The following is a 17,755-nucleotide window of genomic DNA, read 5'->3' as shown; positions in this document are numbered from 1 at the left end:
CTCGGATCATTTTAAAACCTTCTGTGATACCTTTAATCTTACCCAGTTGGTGAATTTACCCACTCAACCAAATCTTAAAAACCCTGATAAATCAACTTTGATTGACTTGATTGTTACTAATGTTCCACATAAATTCTCGTCACTGGGTGTCTTCTGTAATGACCTAAGTGATCACTGTGTTGTTGCCACCATTAGAAACACCACACACAAACACACACTAACGTTTTAATGAGCAAGCTTATCATCATGATTTGACTTGTATTGATTGGAAAACGGGCTGATACCAGATGTGGAGTCAACTTGGACATTTTTTAGGGACTCTTTTATGCAAATTGTAAATAAACATGCCCCACTAAGGAGATACAGGGTTAAGGGGCGGGAAAACCCATGGTTCTCTCCAGAGCTGGTGGATGCTCTTTATGAGCGAAATCAAGCCTGGGCTAAGGCAAGACAAACAGATTCTCCCACAGACTGGTCTATTTTTAGACAATTAAGGAACAAATGTTCTTCCTTCATTAAAAAAGCCAAATCAGAATACTTTTTATCTATCACGACTGAAAACTTAAACAATCCACATAAATTTTGGAAAGTTATAAAGTCACTTTCAGTGACTAAAACCACTCTTCTACCTACCAATATTTTAGATGGCTCTTCGCCTGTGTATAATAAACTTGAAATTTTAAATTGTTTTAATAAGCATTTTATAAAATCTGGCTCTTTGTTTCATTCTCTTGGCACTGTCCCAGTGAAACCCTGCACAAATTCTCCAACTTACACTGGAGACCCTTTTAATTTAGTACCTTTTTCTGTGCAGGAAGTTCATAAAGCCCTCAAAACATTAGATCATAGAAAACCCTCTGGCCCAGATTTGATAGATCCTTATTTTTTTTAAATTGGCTGCCGACTTTGTGGCAGAGCCTCTTGCAATCCTTTTTAACCTCACAGTGGAAAGAAATGACATACCACCTCAATGGAAAACGGCTTATGTCTTCCCATTATTAAAAGGGGGTGACCCTGCAATTCTGACAAATTACACTATGTAACAAATTTTTATTTCTGTTTTGTTCCTGGGTACACAGTGTGTTTTCCTAACCTGTTATGCCTTAAATAAATAGAAAATAGCTGTTATTCCACAGAAACTTTGCTTCTGTGATCAGGACAATGATATTTTGAAATTTGTCTGTTTTCAAGAATATTCTCGATTCGCCTTCACTACTACTGAGTAGTCCTCTAGAATATTCTTGAACTGCTAGACCTGTCCAGAATTTTCTAGAAGTTTCCAGAATTATCTAGAAATTTCAAGAAACTTTTAGAACTTTCTAGAACATTAAAAAAATAAAATCAAAGTTTGTGCTGAATGTAGCAATTTTTCCATAGGCTTTAGACATAAGCAGTTGAAATATAACACTTAGAAGCCAGGAACAAAAATTGTGTTACATAGTGTTATAGACCAATATCCAATCTTTCAATTTTGGCCAAAATTCTTGAAGCTCTTGTTAGTGGGCAAGTGAAGGAGTTTTCGTATGCAAATGACATCCTATCAAAACATCAATCTGGCTTCAGAAAAAAACACAGTACTATTACAGCAGCAATGAAGGTGGTAATTGACATTACTGCTGCACTTGACAAACAACAACACCGTGCATCTCTTTTTATTGATTTGTCAAAAGTGTTTGACACTGTTGATCATGACATTTTAAAACTTAGATTGCATCATTCAGGATTTTCAGAGCACACAGTTGCTTGGTTCTCAAATTATCTCAGTAATAGGACTCAGTGCATTAAATATGATGATCTGTGTTCTGAATTTGTTATTGTTCATAAGGGGGTGCCACAGGGTTCTGTACTGGGCCCCCTCTTATTTATTATTTATATCAATCACTTGGGTCTAAATGTGTCTGATGCAAATGTGCATTTCTATGCTGACAACACAGTTATTTACAGTTGTGGACCAACTCTTGTTCAGGCTGTAGAATCTTTGCAGAAAGCTTTTGTAGCTGTTTAGCACTCTCTAATACACTTGAAACTTGTTCTTAATGCTGAAAAAACAAAGCTTATGTTATTCTCTAACTGCAAAAGCCTCAAATGGTACCCACTGTGTCCATTCTTGAGGGCAGTGAAATACAGGTGGTTCATATGTATAAATATTTAGGTGTCTTGATTGATGATTCACTCACTTTCAAGCCACATATAGAAAATCTTGTTAAGAAGCTGAAGCTAAAAATTGTTTTTTATTTTCGTAATAAGTTGTGTTTTTCTTTTCATGTGAAAAAGCGTCTTGTCGCTGCAACATTTGTATCTGTGTAGGATTATGGAGATCTTCTGTACATGAATACTGGTGCTCAATGTTTACAAACAACTGATACTGTTTATCATGCTGCTTTGAGGTTCATTACGAACTGTAAAATGTCTACTCACCACTGAATTATACACTTGAGTAGGATGGTCTGCTCTGGCCACTCGAAGGGCTAGTCATCTCTACACTTTCATTTATAAGGCAATTTTGGGATTGCTGCCTTCATACATTTGCTCGTTAATTACTCTGAGAAATGTTGAATCCTATTCTCTTCATTCGAAAGAGTATTTGTTGCTTTCTGTCCCCTTTGCTTGGACGGAATTGGGCAAAAGAGCCTTTGTTTATTCTGCACCTTATGCGTGGAACATGCTACAGAAAGACTGGAAACTAACTGAATTAATTTCTTTGAGCACTTTTAAATCCAAACTAAGAGTTACTGAGACCAATTGTACTATATGCACTTGTTTCTCATAATGTGTTTATAACTTCTGTTTTTACTGTATAAATATGTAACTATATTTTGTGTTTGCTGCTGCCATTTTGGCCAGGACTCCCTTGAAAAAGAGGTTTTTAATCTCAATGGGATATTTTCTGGTTAAATAAAGGTTAAGAAGAAGAAGTCACTTGTGTGAGTGGCAGAACATCTTGAAGCCCAACAAGAAGTCCAAACTGGCAAAGGTATCACCCACATTACTTTAGGTCAATCAAGTCAGATCTTGGTTCATGTGCCAGTGCCATGCATCCCTGCATCATCTACACTATGGAACCACCCTGAGCCCTTTCTGGTAATCACCCAAGCAGACAAATGGTCCATCCTACATCCCCAAACTAGCCATTTATTTGCTGCAGCCAGGTGATATGTGGGAAACCTGTGACCTTCTCCAGTCATGCCCAGAAAAATACACCATACAGACATAATGTCATAGCTGACCTTCAAGGAGTACACCTCATCTGAGTCTCTGAGTAATTGTTCACTTGATCCAGTGGGTCCCAAGGATCCTCCATACAGATCTGGTACCAAAGAAATCTAGTCGTCACCTTAGGACATTGGTTAACATCCAATGATGACTTGGTCCTGCCTTTTCTATTGCAGATATTTGCAATGCCAAACACATCTGTCCAAGTCTCAAAAGCTGAACTCCCATAAACATGACATAATTTGACAAAATTTTGCTTTGACTAAAAAAAAAACTAGCCTGCCTTTCCACAATAATTCACTGCATTAATTGCTAACAACATACCTTATTCCTTACGGTGCATCCGGAAAGTATTCACAGCGCTTGGATCTGAATTTCTTCCATTTACAGATGATGGAGGCCACTGTGCTCATTGGGACCTTCAAAGCAGCAAAAATGTTTCTGGACTCTTCCCAAGATTTGTATCTCGAGACAATCCTGTCTCAAAGGTCTACAGACAATTCTTTTGACTTCATGCTTGGTTTGTGCTCTGACTGTCAACTGTGGGACGTTACATGTAGACAGGTGTGTCTTTCCAAATCATGTCCATTCAACTGAATTTACTCCAGGTGGACTCCAATTAAGCTGTAGAAACATCTCAAAGATGATCAGTGGAAAAAGGATGTACCTGAGGTCAGGTTTGAACTTCATGGTAAAGACTGTTAATATGTATATACAGTAGTGTTCAGAATAATAGTAGTGCTATGTGACTAAAAAGATTAATCCAGGTTTTGAGTACATTTCTTATTGAAACATGGGAAACAAGGTACCAGTAGATTCAGCAGATTCTCACAAATCCAACAAGACCAAGCATTCATGATATGCACACTCTTAAGGCTATGAAATTGGACTATTAGTAAAAAAAAGTAGAAAAGGGAGTGTTCACAATAATAGTAGCATCTGCTGTTGACGCTACAAACTCAAAACTATTATGTTCAAACTGCTTTTTTTTAGCAATCCTGTGAAACACTAAACTAGTATTTAGTTGTATAACCACAGTTTTTCATGATTTCTTCACATCTGCGAGGCATTAATTTTGTTGGTTTGGAACCAAGATTTTGTTTGTTTACTAGTGTGCTTGGGGTCACTGTCTTGTTGAAACACCCATTTCAAGGGCATGTCCTCTTCAACATCCCATTGTCCTCAGGCTTTCAAAGAGAAAAGCTTGTTCAACAGGTGCTGGCTTCATCCTTAAATAGGGGACACCTGATTCACACCTGTTTGTTCCACAAAATTGACAAACTCACTAACTGAATGCCACACTACTATTATTGTGAACAGCCCCTTTTCTACTTTTTTTACTAATAGCCCAATTTCATAGCCTTAAGAGTGTGCATATCATGAATGCTTGGTCTTGTTGGATTTGTGAGAATCTACTGAATCTACTGGTACCTTGTTTCCCATGTAACAATAAGAAATACGAGGTCTGTCAATAAAGTATAGGTCCTTTTTATTTTTTTCAAAAACTATATGGATTTCATTCATATGTTTTTACGTCAGACATGCTTGAACCCTCGTGCGCATGCGTGAGTTTTTCCACGCCTGTCGGTGACGTCATTCGCCTGTGAGCACTCCTTGTGCGAGGAGTCGTCCAGCCCCTCGTCGGAATTCCTTTGTCTGAGAAGTTGCTGAGAAACTGGCGCTTTGTTTGATCAAAATTTTTTCTAAACCTTTGAGGCACATCGAAGTGGACACGGTTCGAAAAATTAAGCTGGTTTTCGGTGAAAATTTTAACAGCTGATGACAGATTTTGAGGTGATACTGTCGGTTTAAGGACTTCCCACAGTGCGAGACATCGCGCAGCACTCTCAGGCGGCGTCATCAGCCTGTTTCAAGCTGAAAACCTCCACATTTCAGGCTCTGTTGATCCAGGACGTCGTGGGAGAACAGAGAAGTTTCAGAAGAAGTCGGTTTCAGCATTTTATCCGGATATTCCACTGTTAAAGGAGATTTTTTTTAATGAAAGACGTGCGGACGGATTGCAGCGTCGGCTCGCAGCCGCCGCGATGCTCCGCCACAGGAAAAACACCTCTGTTGGAAGCCTTAAGGACAAGTTGGAACATGCCCAACTGTTAAACAATTTCTCAGATACTCACTCCACTGAAAGCCATCAAAAGCCGCCTGGATTTTACAAATGGTTATCAACACAGAGGTGTTTTTCCTGTGCTGCCGCACCGCGCCAGCTGCGTCCCGACGCGCGGACCTGTCCGCACGTCTTTCATTAAAAAAATCTCCTTTAACAGTGGAATATCCGGATGAAACCGACTTCTTCTGAAACTTCTCTGTTCTCTCACGACGTCCTGGATCAATAGAGCCTGAAATGTGGAGGTTTTCAGCTTGAAACAGGCTGATGACGGCGCCTGGGACCGCTGCGCGACGTCCCGCTGCGTGGGAAGTCCTTAAAGCGACAGTATCACCTCAAAATCTCTCATCAGCCGTTAAAATTTTCACTGAAAACCAGCTTAATTTTTCAAACCGTGTCCACTTCGATGTGCCTCACAGGTTTAGAAAAAATTTTGATCAAACAAAGCGACAGTCTCTCAGAAACTTCTCAGACAAAGGAATTCCGACGAGGGGCTGGACGACTCCTCCCACAAGGAGTGCTCACAGGCGGATGATGTCACCGACAGGCGTGGAAAAACTCACGCATGCGCATGAGGGTTCAAGCATGTCTGACGTAAAAACATATGAATGAAATCCATATAGTTTTTGAAAAAAATAAAAAGGACCTATACTTTATTGACAGCCCTCGTATACTCAAAACCTGGATTAATCTTTTTAGTCACATAGCACTACTATTATTCTGAACACTACTGTACATGTGATTTCTTCATTTTTTTTTAAATAAAATTGCAAAAATGTAAAACTTCTTTCACATAGTCATTTGTGTGTAGAATTTTGAGGGAAAAAATGAGTTTCATCCATTTGGAATAAGGCTATCAAAATGTGGAAAAAGTGAATCGCTGTGAATACGGTCAGGATGTACTGTAAATGTCAGATGAGCGGGACTCCTACTGACATTGCACACAGTAAATTGTTGGTTTTGAGTTGCTAACTGACCAGCAGGAAAGTCACTTACCAGGGAATAGTGGCTTCCCCAAACTGCCTATGATCAGACAGGAGGAGATGATGAGTAGGTCTGTTGCCTTCATGCTGTCGTCACTCAGTGACTGGTGTGTTGCTCTAAACAGGTGCAAGGTGGCACTCTGAACAGCTTAAGAAACCGCTGTGCCTTTTCCTCACAGCTAAGAAAGAAAACAGGACACACTAGTCATTATATCTGTCAAACGTCATCACACAGCGACTCTGGCTGACTTCACATTTACTCTGTATCTATGACCATTTGATTGAATAAATTATTTCTCGTCAACAACACATTTGTGGGTCTTTCCTGGCACTAAAAGAGGTTTTATTTGCTCCTCGGGGTATGATTCAAGATTATTTTTGATAAATTTATGCAGATTAATCAATTATTTAGTTTATGAACAAATAAAAACAAACAAATAGTAACAAATGTGCACCTCAAATTCTCTGAACCCATAACGGACTGAAAACATATAAAAGTTTTTTTCCTCAACCAATCTTCTTCTTGGGCACAGGGACCAGACATGAGGTTTTCCACTGCTCAGGAACAACCATCCGCCTCAGGGTCAAATTGAAGATGTGCTGGAAAATCCCACGCAGCTGGATAGCACATCCCTTCAGCACTATGGCACAAATTCTGTTTTGTTTCATTCAATCAGTGGTTTAAAGCTCACTTATGTTCACCATTATGAAGATATATAGTAAATTAGTCATTACGAATAGAATAGTGTTTATTGTCATTGTACGGGAAGGGTGGTGATGATGGGGGGGGGACTGCAGTGAAATCGGTGGTGTTCCCGCAGAGCTACTGAACACCACAGAAAACAAGACATCTTATACTGTTTCGAACATGACTTAAGCCGTTACAACCCCGTTCACACTGAAGTTTGCAATCCACTTTAAGGCAGATTCAATCCAGATTGCTTTCTAGCCAGATAGCATTGAAACCCGTTTTTCAAATCTGGCTTATTCTTCTAGGCCATGTTCAAACTCGGGTTTGCAATCCATCTTGAGCCACATCCTACACCAGACTGGAAAGTTTAGGCTCTGTGCTATTTTGCACGGAAAATAAACTGGAAATGAACACCTAACAATAAACTGACACGGTAACAAAATTCCGATCTCATCTCGTTTTCCACAGCTAGTCACTAGTGGCCATTTTGAGGAATAAATCCAAAGAATATTTCCCTGTGACCCGGGCCCGGATAAGCGGTTGAAGATGAGTGAGTACGTGAGTGAGTATATCTATAAATACTAATCACAAGATTGTTTAATGTCAACACACTGAGCCTACTCCACTCAAAAAAAGGAACTGCTGTCTCAGCGAGAAAGATTGATGTAACAATTTGCATAGGTTTTTAAAGTTATTTCAGCTTTCAACTGAGTTAATGCCACAAGACATTCTCTAGTTAAGTTAAAATAACTTTAGTTAAGATGAAATAATTTAAATAAATCTATGCAAATTGTTACATCACTTTTCTCGCTGAGACAGCAGTTCATTTTTTTGAGTGTACCTGTGATTCAGGCAGAATCCGTGATCATTTGCACAAAAAATAGAAATGGACATGAGGATTTCTAGGGGCGCATGCCTCCCCCCTTTCATTCAAGCAACACTAGGGTTGGCTATCGAGAACCAGTTCTTTTCACCAGTTCATTCGTTCCACCACCTTTTACAAAATCCTGGATCTGCCCCTGGATTTTCAGAGCAACTTTCAATGTACAGGTTCAGACTGAGGATTTCTGAGGTCATGTCAAATCATGCAGATGCAGATTTTTTTATTTTGTCTCGCTCTTATTTTGTGCAAATGTGGATTTTGTGGGGAAAAACTGCAAAGGGAAGAACTTCTCTGTGCAAAACAAACTTTCTAGTCTGATCCTGTGATGGCTTTCTGACATCTGAATGAGCACAGGTACATGCGTGTGTGCGTGTTTCTGTGTGGCGTTAAGGCACCGCACAAAAAATTGCTTTACAGGAGAAGACACAGGGTGCGTGGACATAGTCTGATATTCCAATCTCATCCTACACACACATTCAAATTTAAGTCATGCATGTGGTGCACATCCATGGGGTGCTGCTCACTGTTTTGTGTCTACCAATGAGGAATAACAGACAGCTTGATGGATTCTTTAACTGCAGAGAGTCAACTCCTTCAAACAGGTAAATGTGAATTTTATGTGATATTTCAGGAATGAATCTATATATTAATAGCCAAGTGGCCTCTATGTGCGCAAATGCGAGTATGCGTGTATGTGTGCATGCATGTGTATGACTTCGATTACGGACAAACTGGGGAGAGCTGACATTTGCCGTTTGGAACGTTTATGTGTTGTGGGTCAGGATGAACATCGCCAGAACGGAACATTGGTAGGACTAATATTTTGGAGAAACTATGGATATTAGCTAACAACACTGAACAACGGACACTGATAATTACATTCTGGACTCACACATTATTCCAGTAGAGGGCGGTAAATCATCTATTTATTAAAAGCGAAGCGGCGTATGTGTACGTGTATATGTGCGTGCGTGATTTTATTTAGCAAGTTCAATGTAAATACATAATATAAATAAAAATACAAATATAATTGTAAATATGTTAAAAATGGATGACACAAGATAATGAAAACACTTATTTCCATTGTGGTCCATTTAAAAAATCAACTGACAAAATAAAAGTAATAATAATAATAATAATAATAATAATATGCATGTGTTAACAAGAACCTAAACAATTTAGAAATATATTAAGACAGGAAATTAACATTTAAATAATTACGCAATTATCAGGAATTAAAAGTGTTGAATTTTTCCTCTAAAAACTGTTGAGGTCTAAGGTTCTAAAAACATCCTGGACTCACACACCATTCCAACTCATTATAGAAACTTTGCATAATTTATTACCACCCTTGAAAATGTCAGCTACCTATTTTATACAACCCCAATTCCAATGAAGTTGGGACGTTGGGTAAAATGTAAATAAAAACAGAATACAATGATTTGCAAATCCTCTTCAACCTATATTCAATTGAATACACCACAAAGACAAGATATTTAATGTTCAAACTGATGAACTTTATTGTTTTTGTGCAAATATTTGCTCATTTTGAAATGGATGCCTGCAACATGTTTCAAAAAAGCTGAGACAGTGGTATGTTTACCACTGTGTTACATCACCTTTCCTTCTAACAACACTCAATAAGCATTTGTGAACTGAGGACACTAATTGTTGAAGCTTTGTAGGTGGAATTCTTTCCCATTCTTGCTTGATGTACGACTTCAGTTGTTCAACAGTCCGGGGTCTCCATTGTCGTATTTTGTGCTTCATAATGCGCCACACATTTTCACGGGGCAACAGGTCTGGAGTGCAGGCAGGCCAGTCTAGTACCCGCACTCTTTTACTACAAAGCCACGCTGTTGTAACACATGCAGAATGTGGCTTGGCATTGTCTTGCTGAAATAAGCAGGGATGTCCCTGAAAAAGACATTGTTTAGATGGCAGCATGTGTTGCTCCAAAACCTGGATGTACCTTTCAGCATTGATGATGCCATCACAGATGCTGGCTTTTGAACTTTGCGCTGGTAACAATTTGGATGGTCTTTTTCCTCTTTTGTCCAGAGGACACGATATCCATGATTTCCAAAAACAATTTGAAACGTGGACTCATCAGACCACAGCACACTTTTCCACTTTGTGCCTGTCCATTTCAAATGAGCTCGGGCCCAGAGAAGGTGGCGGCGTTTCTGGATGTTGTTGATGTATGGCTTTCACTTTGCATGGTAGAGTTTTAACTTGCACTTGTAGATGTAGCGACGAACTGTGTTAACTGACAGTGGTTTTCTGAAGTGTTCCTGAGCCATGCAGTAAGATCCTTTACACAATGATGTCAGTTTTTAATGCAGTGCTGCCTGAGGGATCGAAGGTCACGGGCATTCAATGTTGGTTTTGTGAATCTTCTGATTGTATTATTGACTGTAGATGATGGAATCCCTAAATTCCTTACAATTGAACGTTGAGAAACATTGTTCTTAAACTGTTGGTGTATTTTTTCACGCAGTTGTTCACAAAGTGGTGATCCTTGCCTCATCTGTGCTTGTAAATGGCTGAGCCTTTTGGGGATGCTCCTTTTACAACCCGTGGCAAAAATTATGGAATCACCGGCCTCGGAGGATGTTCATTCAGTTGTTTAATTTTGTAGAAAAAAAGCAGATCACAGACATGACACAAAACTAAAGTCATTTCAAATGGCAACTTTCTGGCTTTAAGAAACACTATAAGAAATCAGGAAAAAAAATTGTGGCAGTCAGTAACGGTTACTTTTTTAGACCAAGCAGAGGGAAAAAAATATGGACTCACTCAATTCTGAGGAAAAAATTATGGAATGACCCTGTAAATTTTCATCCCCAAAATTAACACCTGCATCAAATCAGATCTGCTCGTTAGTCTGCATCTAAAAAGGAGTGATCACACCTTGGAGAGCTGTTGCACCAAGTGGACTGACATGAATCATAGCTCCAACACGAGAGATGTCATTTGAAACAAAGGAGAGGATTATCAAACTCTTAAAAGAGGGTAAATCATCACGCAATGTTGCAAAAGATGTTGGCTGTTCACAGTCAGCTGTGTCTAAATGCTGGACCAAATACAAACAACATAGGAAGGTTGTTAAAGGCAAACATACTGGTAGACCAAGGAAGACATCAAAGCGTCAAGACAGAAAACTTAAAGCAATATGTCTCAAAAATTGAAAATGCACAACAAAACAAATGAGGAACGAATGGGAGGAAACTGGAGTCAACGTCTGTGACCGAACTGTAAGAAACCGCCTAAAGGAAATGGGATTTACATACAGAAAAGCTAAACGAAAGCCATCATTAACACCTAAACAGAAAAAAAACAAGGTTACAATTGGCTAAGGAAAAGCAATCATGGACTGTGGATGACTGGATGAAAGTCATATTCAGTGATGAATCTCAAATCTGCATTTGGCAAGGTGATGATGCTGGAACTTTTGTTTGGTGCTGTTCCAATGAGATTTATAAAGATGACTGCCTGAAGAGAACATGTAAATTTCCACAGTCGCTGCAGATAACATCAGTTCTGCTGTGATGATTTTCTGACGCCGACACTGGAACAAGAGCGTGTGTGTGTGTGCACGTGCATGCATGCTCATGTATGTGCAGTTCTGTGTGGCGGCACCACAGAAAAAGAAGTTTGTTAAGCACCTCACTGGAGAAGACACAGGATGTGCAGACATAGTTTGATGTCATGGTCTCAAGCTAGCCGGATTCAAGCATTTGTGTTCAGACTGCAGTGAAACCAGCTCAAATCCAGGGTTCAAAATAATCCCTCTTAAATCAGATTCAGAAATAACCTATTCCAAACCTCAGTCTGAATGAGGTCTAAGACGAGGGATACCTGAGTGTTACCACATACTGTCAACAATTTTGAGAATCGAGATGAAATTTTAGAACAGTTCAAAAATTATATGTTAATTTCAAATCCGGTGCTGATGATGGTTGTAAATACTAAGAACATCAAGTTTGTTCAAGACTGGCAAAGATGAATCAAGATGTTACTACGATGCTTCAAAATGTGCTCTGATTTGCTATTCAGGATTAAATGGGAAGGAACAATGTGTTCTGTGGAATAGCCCTGTTAAAAGATTGCCAGCGGAAACAAAAGGGAAGGACTATAAAGTTAAGCTGAAGGACTCACTATGAATCTAAGTAGTCACAACAGGGGCCCATCTGGGTAAGGGCCAGTCAGGCTTTTAGCTCTAATTATTCACAACTTCCTCAATCCCTCCCTCTGCTTCAAGGTCATTTTAATAGGATTGAGCTCCAGTGCACTGAGAGGTTTAAGAGCCATAACAAAGCCAATTATGTCCAAATGATTGACTCCACACTTCCACCAATGAGAAAAATGCTGTCATCATAAAAATCTTTCGCAATACGTTTTACACTTTTTCACTGAATATATAGGGTGTCCCAAAAAAACAGACATTTAAAACACTCAGTTTGACCCTTAAAATGCTACAAACTTAATCACTTATGTTTCTTTTTACTTGCAGAGAACCCTGAAGTTTATGTTGATGCCAAGCATCAATGCACTGAAGAAAAACATCTGCCGAGAAATCCAAAACATTCCTCAGGACACTTTCCCCAAAGCGTTTGCAGGCGTAATTGGCCAACGTGGGCCTACATTGAACATGTCTAAGAGACTGACAAAATGCAGGGCCAATATTGACACTGGTATGAAAAACTTCAACCTTTCAGCTTTCTATCCAGCCATAAATTATTTCCTAGACATATGCTTTGGCCATTTTCTTTGCTGATAAAATGTTGCATATTTTTTGGGGGACACCCGATATATATAATCCTTAAACTGAGGAGTAAGTGCAAGCATTGGTGGATGAATATTTATCAAACTGTACTGTACTGTACCAAATTGTAGTCTACTGAAAGTAGAGCTTGATATTACTTGTTCTTATATGAGCAAAACTGGAAAATTCCAACCAAGCTGCAATAACCATCTACTTTAATAACAACAGAATTAATAACAACAGAAATATCAATCTGAAACAACTGCATCCAAACCTACACCAACTCAGCACACACGTAGAGAAATAAAATTTAAAAAAAAACTTGCAGTATTAATTCAACTGAACTTGATAAAAAAAAAATTTACTTTACCATTCCTCGGGTGTAGTACACTCGGGGTAATTTGTGGCCTCAGAACTTCATGGGACTACCCAGAGAGAGACCACCGGCCAGTCTGCAGGTGAAGTAGCACAGCAACACCACGACAGCCACCAGTAAGATACCAGTCAGGACCGTCATCAGTAACACATTAAACAGTACTGTAGCCATACTGTGACAAAGCACCCAGTGTCTAAAACCATCTAATGTCACATAAACTAAAAGTATCCAACACCAAAGAGCTGCAGACTCTCAGCTCGACTGTCAGCTGAAGTAAGCTTTGCTTCACACGGGCGCCTGAACACGTCACTCCAGCACGGATTAGACATTCTTGGAAGAGTTGATGATGATGATGATGATGACAACGACTGACATTCAAAACAATATATCAAAGCCACTTTTAATTCATTTTATTTTGTGCAAAATCAATGCAGACGAGAGCTGTGCCTGCTTCTGAGGCGGGTGTGAGATTGTGGTATTCTCGTGGTTACCTTCTCCGTCTTTGTGCAGCATGACTGACGTGGCCTCGAACCACAATTGCCAGTTTGAAAAAAGCAACTTGGTTTGCTTCTCACACCATGCTACACTTCCTGATCCAAGAAGCTCTTGTATGCGCACAGAATAATTAACATTTAACTGAATTTAACCTGAAGTGGCAAAGAGCTGTGTGCCGCAGCTGTGTGTGAATATTTATGATAAAAATTCTGACGTTATCATCAGGTTTTCTTAAGTCTACAAAAAAGAATTCTTTGCAGATCACATCAGCTGTTTAAGACAGAGGTTGATTTTAAAAGGGGGCAAAACCCCTTTTGAAGATCATTGGTTTGTTACCTTTAACCCCCAATTCAAGATTTTTAATAATCTAACAGCAGCATTTTGTTGTAACTAATAACTGAAAGGATTTTGACAGTCAATCAGTTGCCATTTGGTACATGATGAGAAAATGCTGAATTTGGTGTTGTTCCAGTTTACAGGATCAAGGATTCTTTATTGTTATTCTAATCCATGCAAAACATGAAATAACTTAATTAAATACTCAGATCTCAGTGGTCACAATGATCACTAATAATAATCAAAGTAAATACCTAATAGAAAGAACATGAAGATAATATAACAATTTAGCAATAAAATTATATAAAGTGAAACTGTGTCCGCATCACGACCAAGAGTATTGCAGCACTCTCCAAACAATATCAATTTATTAAAATATGATAAAAGAAAGACCTACGGAAATTACCAGGTCCCAGTAAAACCAAATAACAGCTGATTTTGTAGTTGTGGGTCCACTGAGAAACTGGTTTTGATTGTGAAATGTCATTTAAAACTGTTTTCAAATGTCACAGACTGTAAACTATTTTGTGAATGAGAAAATGAATCGTGCTTTGTTGTGGCTTCAACCATCACCAGTAAAACTGGTTTCAATTTGACAAAAGCAGCATTAGGGCCCCTTCACACATAAAACGAAAGCACAGAAACCGGAAGAAAATCCGCAAACCAAACACAAAATAGGAAACACATGAACATTCCACCGGCCGCTGCGAGGGACGCACGGCTCCGAACAGGCATGCACGCTCGTGTGCGTGCATGAACACAGTGTGAGCAGCTGCAACATGTTGCACCACATCGCGCGTGATGTGGAGAAAATAAAATAAAAAATTCGTGCACCCGTGGGATTCAAACCTGCAATTTACAAAAGCTCTGGTTAACAGAAAATTTACCACTACACTACCATTGCTGTCGGTATAATGGGAGCGTAAAATGCCTAAACTCAAGGAGATAAACATATTTTAAAAAAGAAGAGACACTCGACGATGTAGATGAAGAGGAAGTCTTTAATTTTCGCTGTCTCGTTTGTCACGGCGTATTTTTGTCTGTGTTGTTATGTAATACCTTGTGTGCACGGTCATGTCCAGCTGTCAGTCAGTCGGCGGTCAGCTGACATGCGCTAGTGCACACAGAAATGCAATCACACAAGAATGAGGTCACGCCTTCGTCACCCTTATTTGTTTGATTTAATTTCCACTCTTTCTGTCTGTCATGTAAACTGCAATTTACGTGGTGGCAGCGAAATTAGGTGGTTAGGCGGCTTCACACCACGCCGCGTGCTCAGGCGCTGGCCGGTCCTCATGAGAGCATGAGCACCACACACACATGTTCACTGAGGTGCAGCACACAGCGGTCAGCGGGTCCAGCAGCAGACTCTGGGACCTTCAGCTACAGCTGACAATGTTGGATTCATCATGTGTGTGTTGGTACGACACACTCCACAAACCATTTGTATGTGTGTGTGTGTGTGTGTGTGTTTGTGTTGCTCGGTTACACCACTTTCATGTGGCAATTTGACACTTTTCACAGACAGGTCGAATGTGATCGCCTGCTCTCTGCTATCGTACCAAGAGCGCAAGTAACCCCACCTTTTCTAAGTGTGCAGCGAGTGATGTTAGATGTTCATGTGTCACACCTGGAATTTGTCCGACACCTGCCGAGAGGGGGATTGAATGAGCATGCACAGGACATTCAACTGCTTGTGTGCGCGGATGTTGTGTGTGAAGGGGCCCTAAAGGTCACACCTACAGATAGTCCATGAGCCAGTCATGAATTTTGACCTAATAGGTACCACTTAAGGGGAGGAAATTACACTTAGAATCCAACCTCAGTGTACCATGGCCTACACAAAAATGTATGATAGCCATCCCAGGGTGGTCGCTGTAGCCAGGTTGGGGTCAATGAAGAATTACACAGAGGTCAAACTTTAGAAATGCTCCAATCATGTTGACAAAAAATATCACATTATCTGTGTCATCATAACAATTCCAAAAAGTTATAGTTTGGACTATCTATGATGGAATGTTCTGGAGTTGTGGGGGAAAAAACAGCAAAAATGGTGACAAAGCTCAATTTCAGTTTCTACAAGGGTCAAAGGTTAAAGTTGCTCTAATTTCAGCAAAAAATGATGCAAATAATTAGTTGAAATAAAAGGATCAATAAATGGAACAGTTTTGACTGTGTTGAATACTTTGTCTCCAGAGTAAAGGTCAAACAAGGTCAACATCCATTGAATTCTACGACATGTGACACATGTTACCCTGTAACATCATAACTAAGCATGACAGATGGTGCAATCTATTCCTTTTTAGAGCCCTATTTACCCAAACAATGATTTGCATAATTTTTACTGAAATTGGAGCAACTTTAATATTTTACCCCTGTACAAACTGAAATTGACCTTTGTCACCATTTTTGCTGTTTTGACCCCATAACTCCAGGACATTACGTCATAGATAGTCCAAACTATACCTTTTTGGAATTGTTATGATCAGACAAGTAATACGAGGTCTGTTAGAAAAGTATCCGACATTATTTTTTTCAAAAACCATATGGATTTGAATCACGTGTGATTACATCAGACATGCTTGAACCCTCGTGGGCATGCGAGAGTTTTTCACGCCTGTCAGTTACGTCATTCGCCTGTGGGCAGTCTTTGAGTGAGGAGTGGCCCACGCTCTCGTCGATTTTTTCATTGTTTAGGAATGGCTCAGAGACTGCTGCTTTGTTTGATCAAAATTTTTTCAAAAACTGTAAGGCACAACTGAGTGGACACCATTCGATAAATTCAGCTGGTTTTCGGTAAAAATTTTAACGGCTGATGAGAGATTTTGGTGTGTAAGTGTCGCTTTAAGGACGGCCCACGGCGCCTGACGGCGATCTGCACTCCGAGGCGACGTCGTCTCGCTGTTTCAAGCTGAAAACTTCCACATTTCAGGCTCTGTTCACCCAGGTCGTCGTCAGAGAACAGAGAAGTTTCAGAAGAGGTCGGCATGAGGAGTTTATGCGGACATTCCACTGTTAAAGGAGATTTTGTAATGAAAGAACGTGCGGGCAGATTCACGTCGGACCGGACACGACCCCAGGGGGTCGCGACAGGAAAAACACCTCCATTGGAAACCTTAACGGACAAGTTGGAACATGCCCAGCTGTTAAACAATTTCTCAGATACTCACTAGTTACACACCTCTCTGCAGCTTCTCTCCCCCTGCCATCCCCTCATTACCCCATCCCCGTAGAGACGGTGCCTGCTCCCAGACTACCAATAACCAGCAAAAATCTATTTAAGCATAAAAATTCAAAAAGAAAAAATAATATAGCACCTTCAACTGCACCACAGACTAAAACATTTAAATGTGGTCTATTAAACATTAGGTCTCTCTCTTCTAAGTCCCTGTTGGTAAATGATATTGGTAAATGATATAATAATTGATCAACATATTGATTTATTCTGCCTTACAGAAACCTGGTTACAGCAGGATGAATATGTTAGTTTAAATGAGTGGGCGATTTTAACATCAATCAATCAATCAATCAATCAACTTTTTTCTTGTATAGCGCCAAATCACAACAAACAGTTGCCCCAAGGCGCTCCACATTGCAAGGCAAGGCCATACAATAATTATGAAACACAGTCTACGTCTAAAGCAACATAACCAAGGGATGGTCCAGGGTCACCCGATCCAGCCCTAACTATAAGCCTTAGCGAAAAGGAAAGTTTTAAGCCTAATCTTAAAAGTAGAGAGGGTATCTGTCTCCCTGATCTGAATTGGGAGCTGGTTCCACAGGAGAGGAGCCTGAAAGCTGAAGGCTCTGCCTCCCATTCTACTCTTACAAACCCTAGGAACTACAAGTAAGCCCGCAGTCTGAGAGCGAAGCGCTCTAATGGGGTAA

The 17,755-nt window shown here is 39.8% G+C and overlaps 1 protein-coding gene across 2 annotated transcripts in view; it reads right to left on the bottom strand.

Moving 5' to 3' along the window:
- Positions 1–17,755, bottom strand: part of alpl (alkaline phosphatase, biomineralization associated) — an 81,079-nt gene that overhangs the window by 43,399 nt on the left and 19,925 nt on the right. Inside the window, exons 1-2 of one of the 2 annotated variants that reach the window (XM_034165861.1) lie at positions 13,031–13,048; positions 6,332–6,497 (exon numbers count right to left, since the gene is read on the bottom strand). In XM_034165861.1, the coding sequence (XP_034021752.1) occupies positions 6,332–6,404 (73 nt within the window). In that variant the 5' untranslated portion in view covers positions 6,405–6,497; positions 13,031–13,048. Of the gene's footprint in view, positions 1–6,331; positions 6,498–13,030; positions 13,049–17,755 lie in introns of those variants that run through there. The other variant, XM_034165860.1, reaches the window with a different exon arrangement.

Source organism: Thalassophryne amazonica, chromosome 3 (genome assembly GCF_902500255.1).
Source record: "Thalassophryne amazonica chromosome 3, fThaAma1.1, whole genome shotgun sequence".
In the NCBI taxonomy this organism is placed as follows: Eukaryota; Metazoa; Chordata; class Actinopteri; order Batrachoidiformes; family Batrachoididae; genus Thalassophryne; species Thalassophryne amazonica.
The sequence above is the reverse complement of the archived record's forward strand: the minus strand, read 5'-3'. Positions and strand labels throughout refer to the sequence as shown.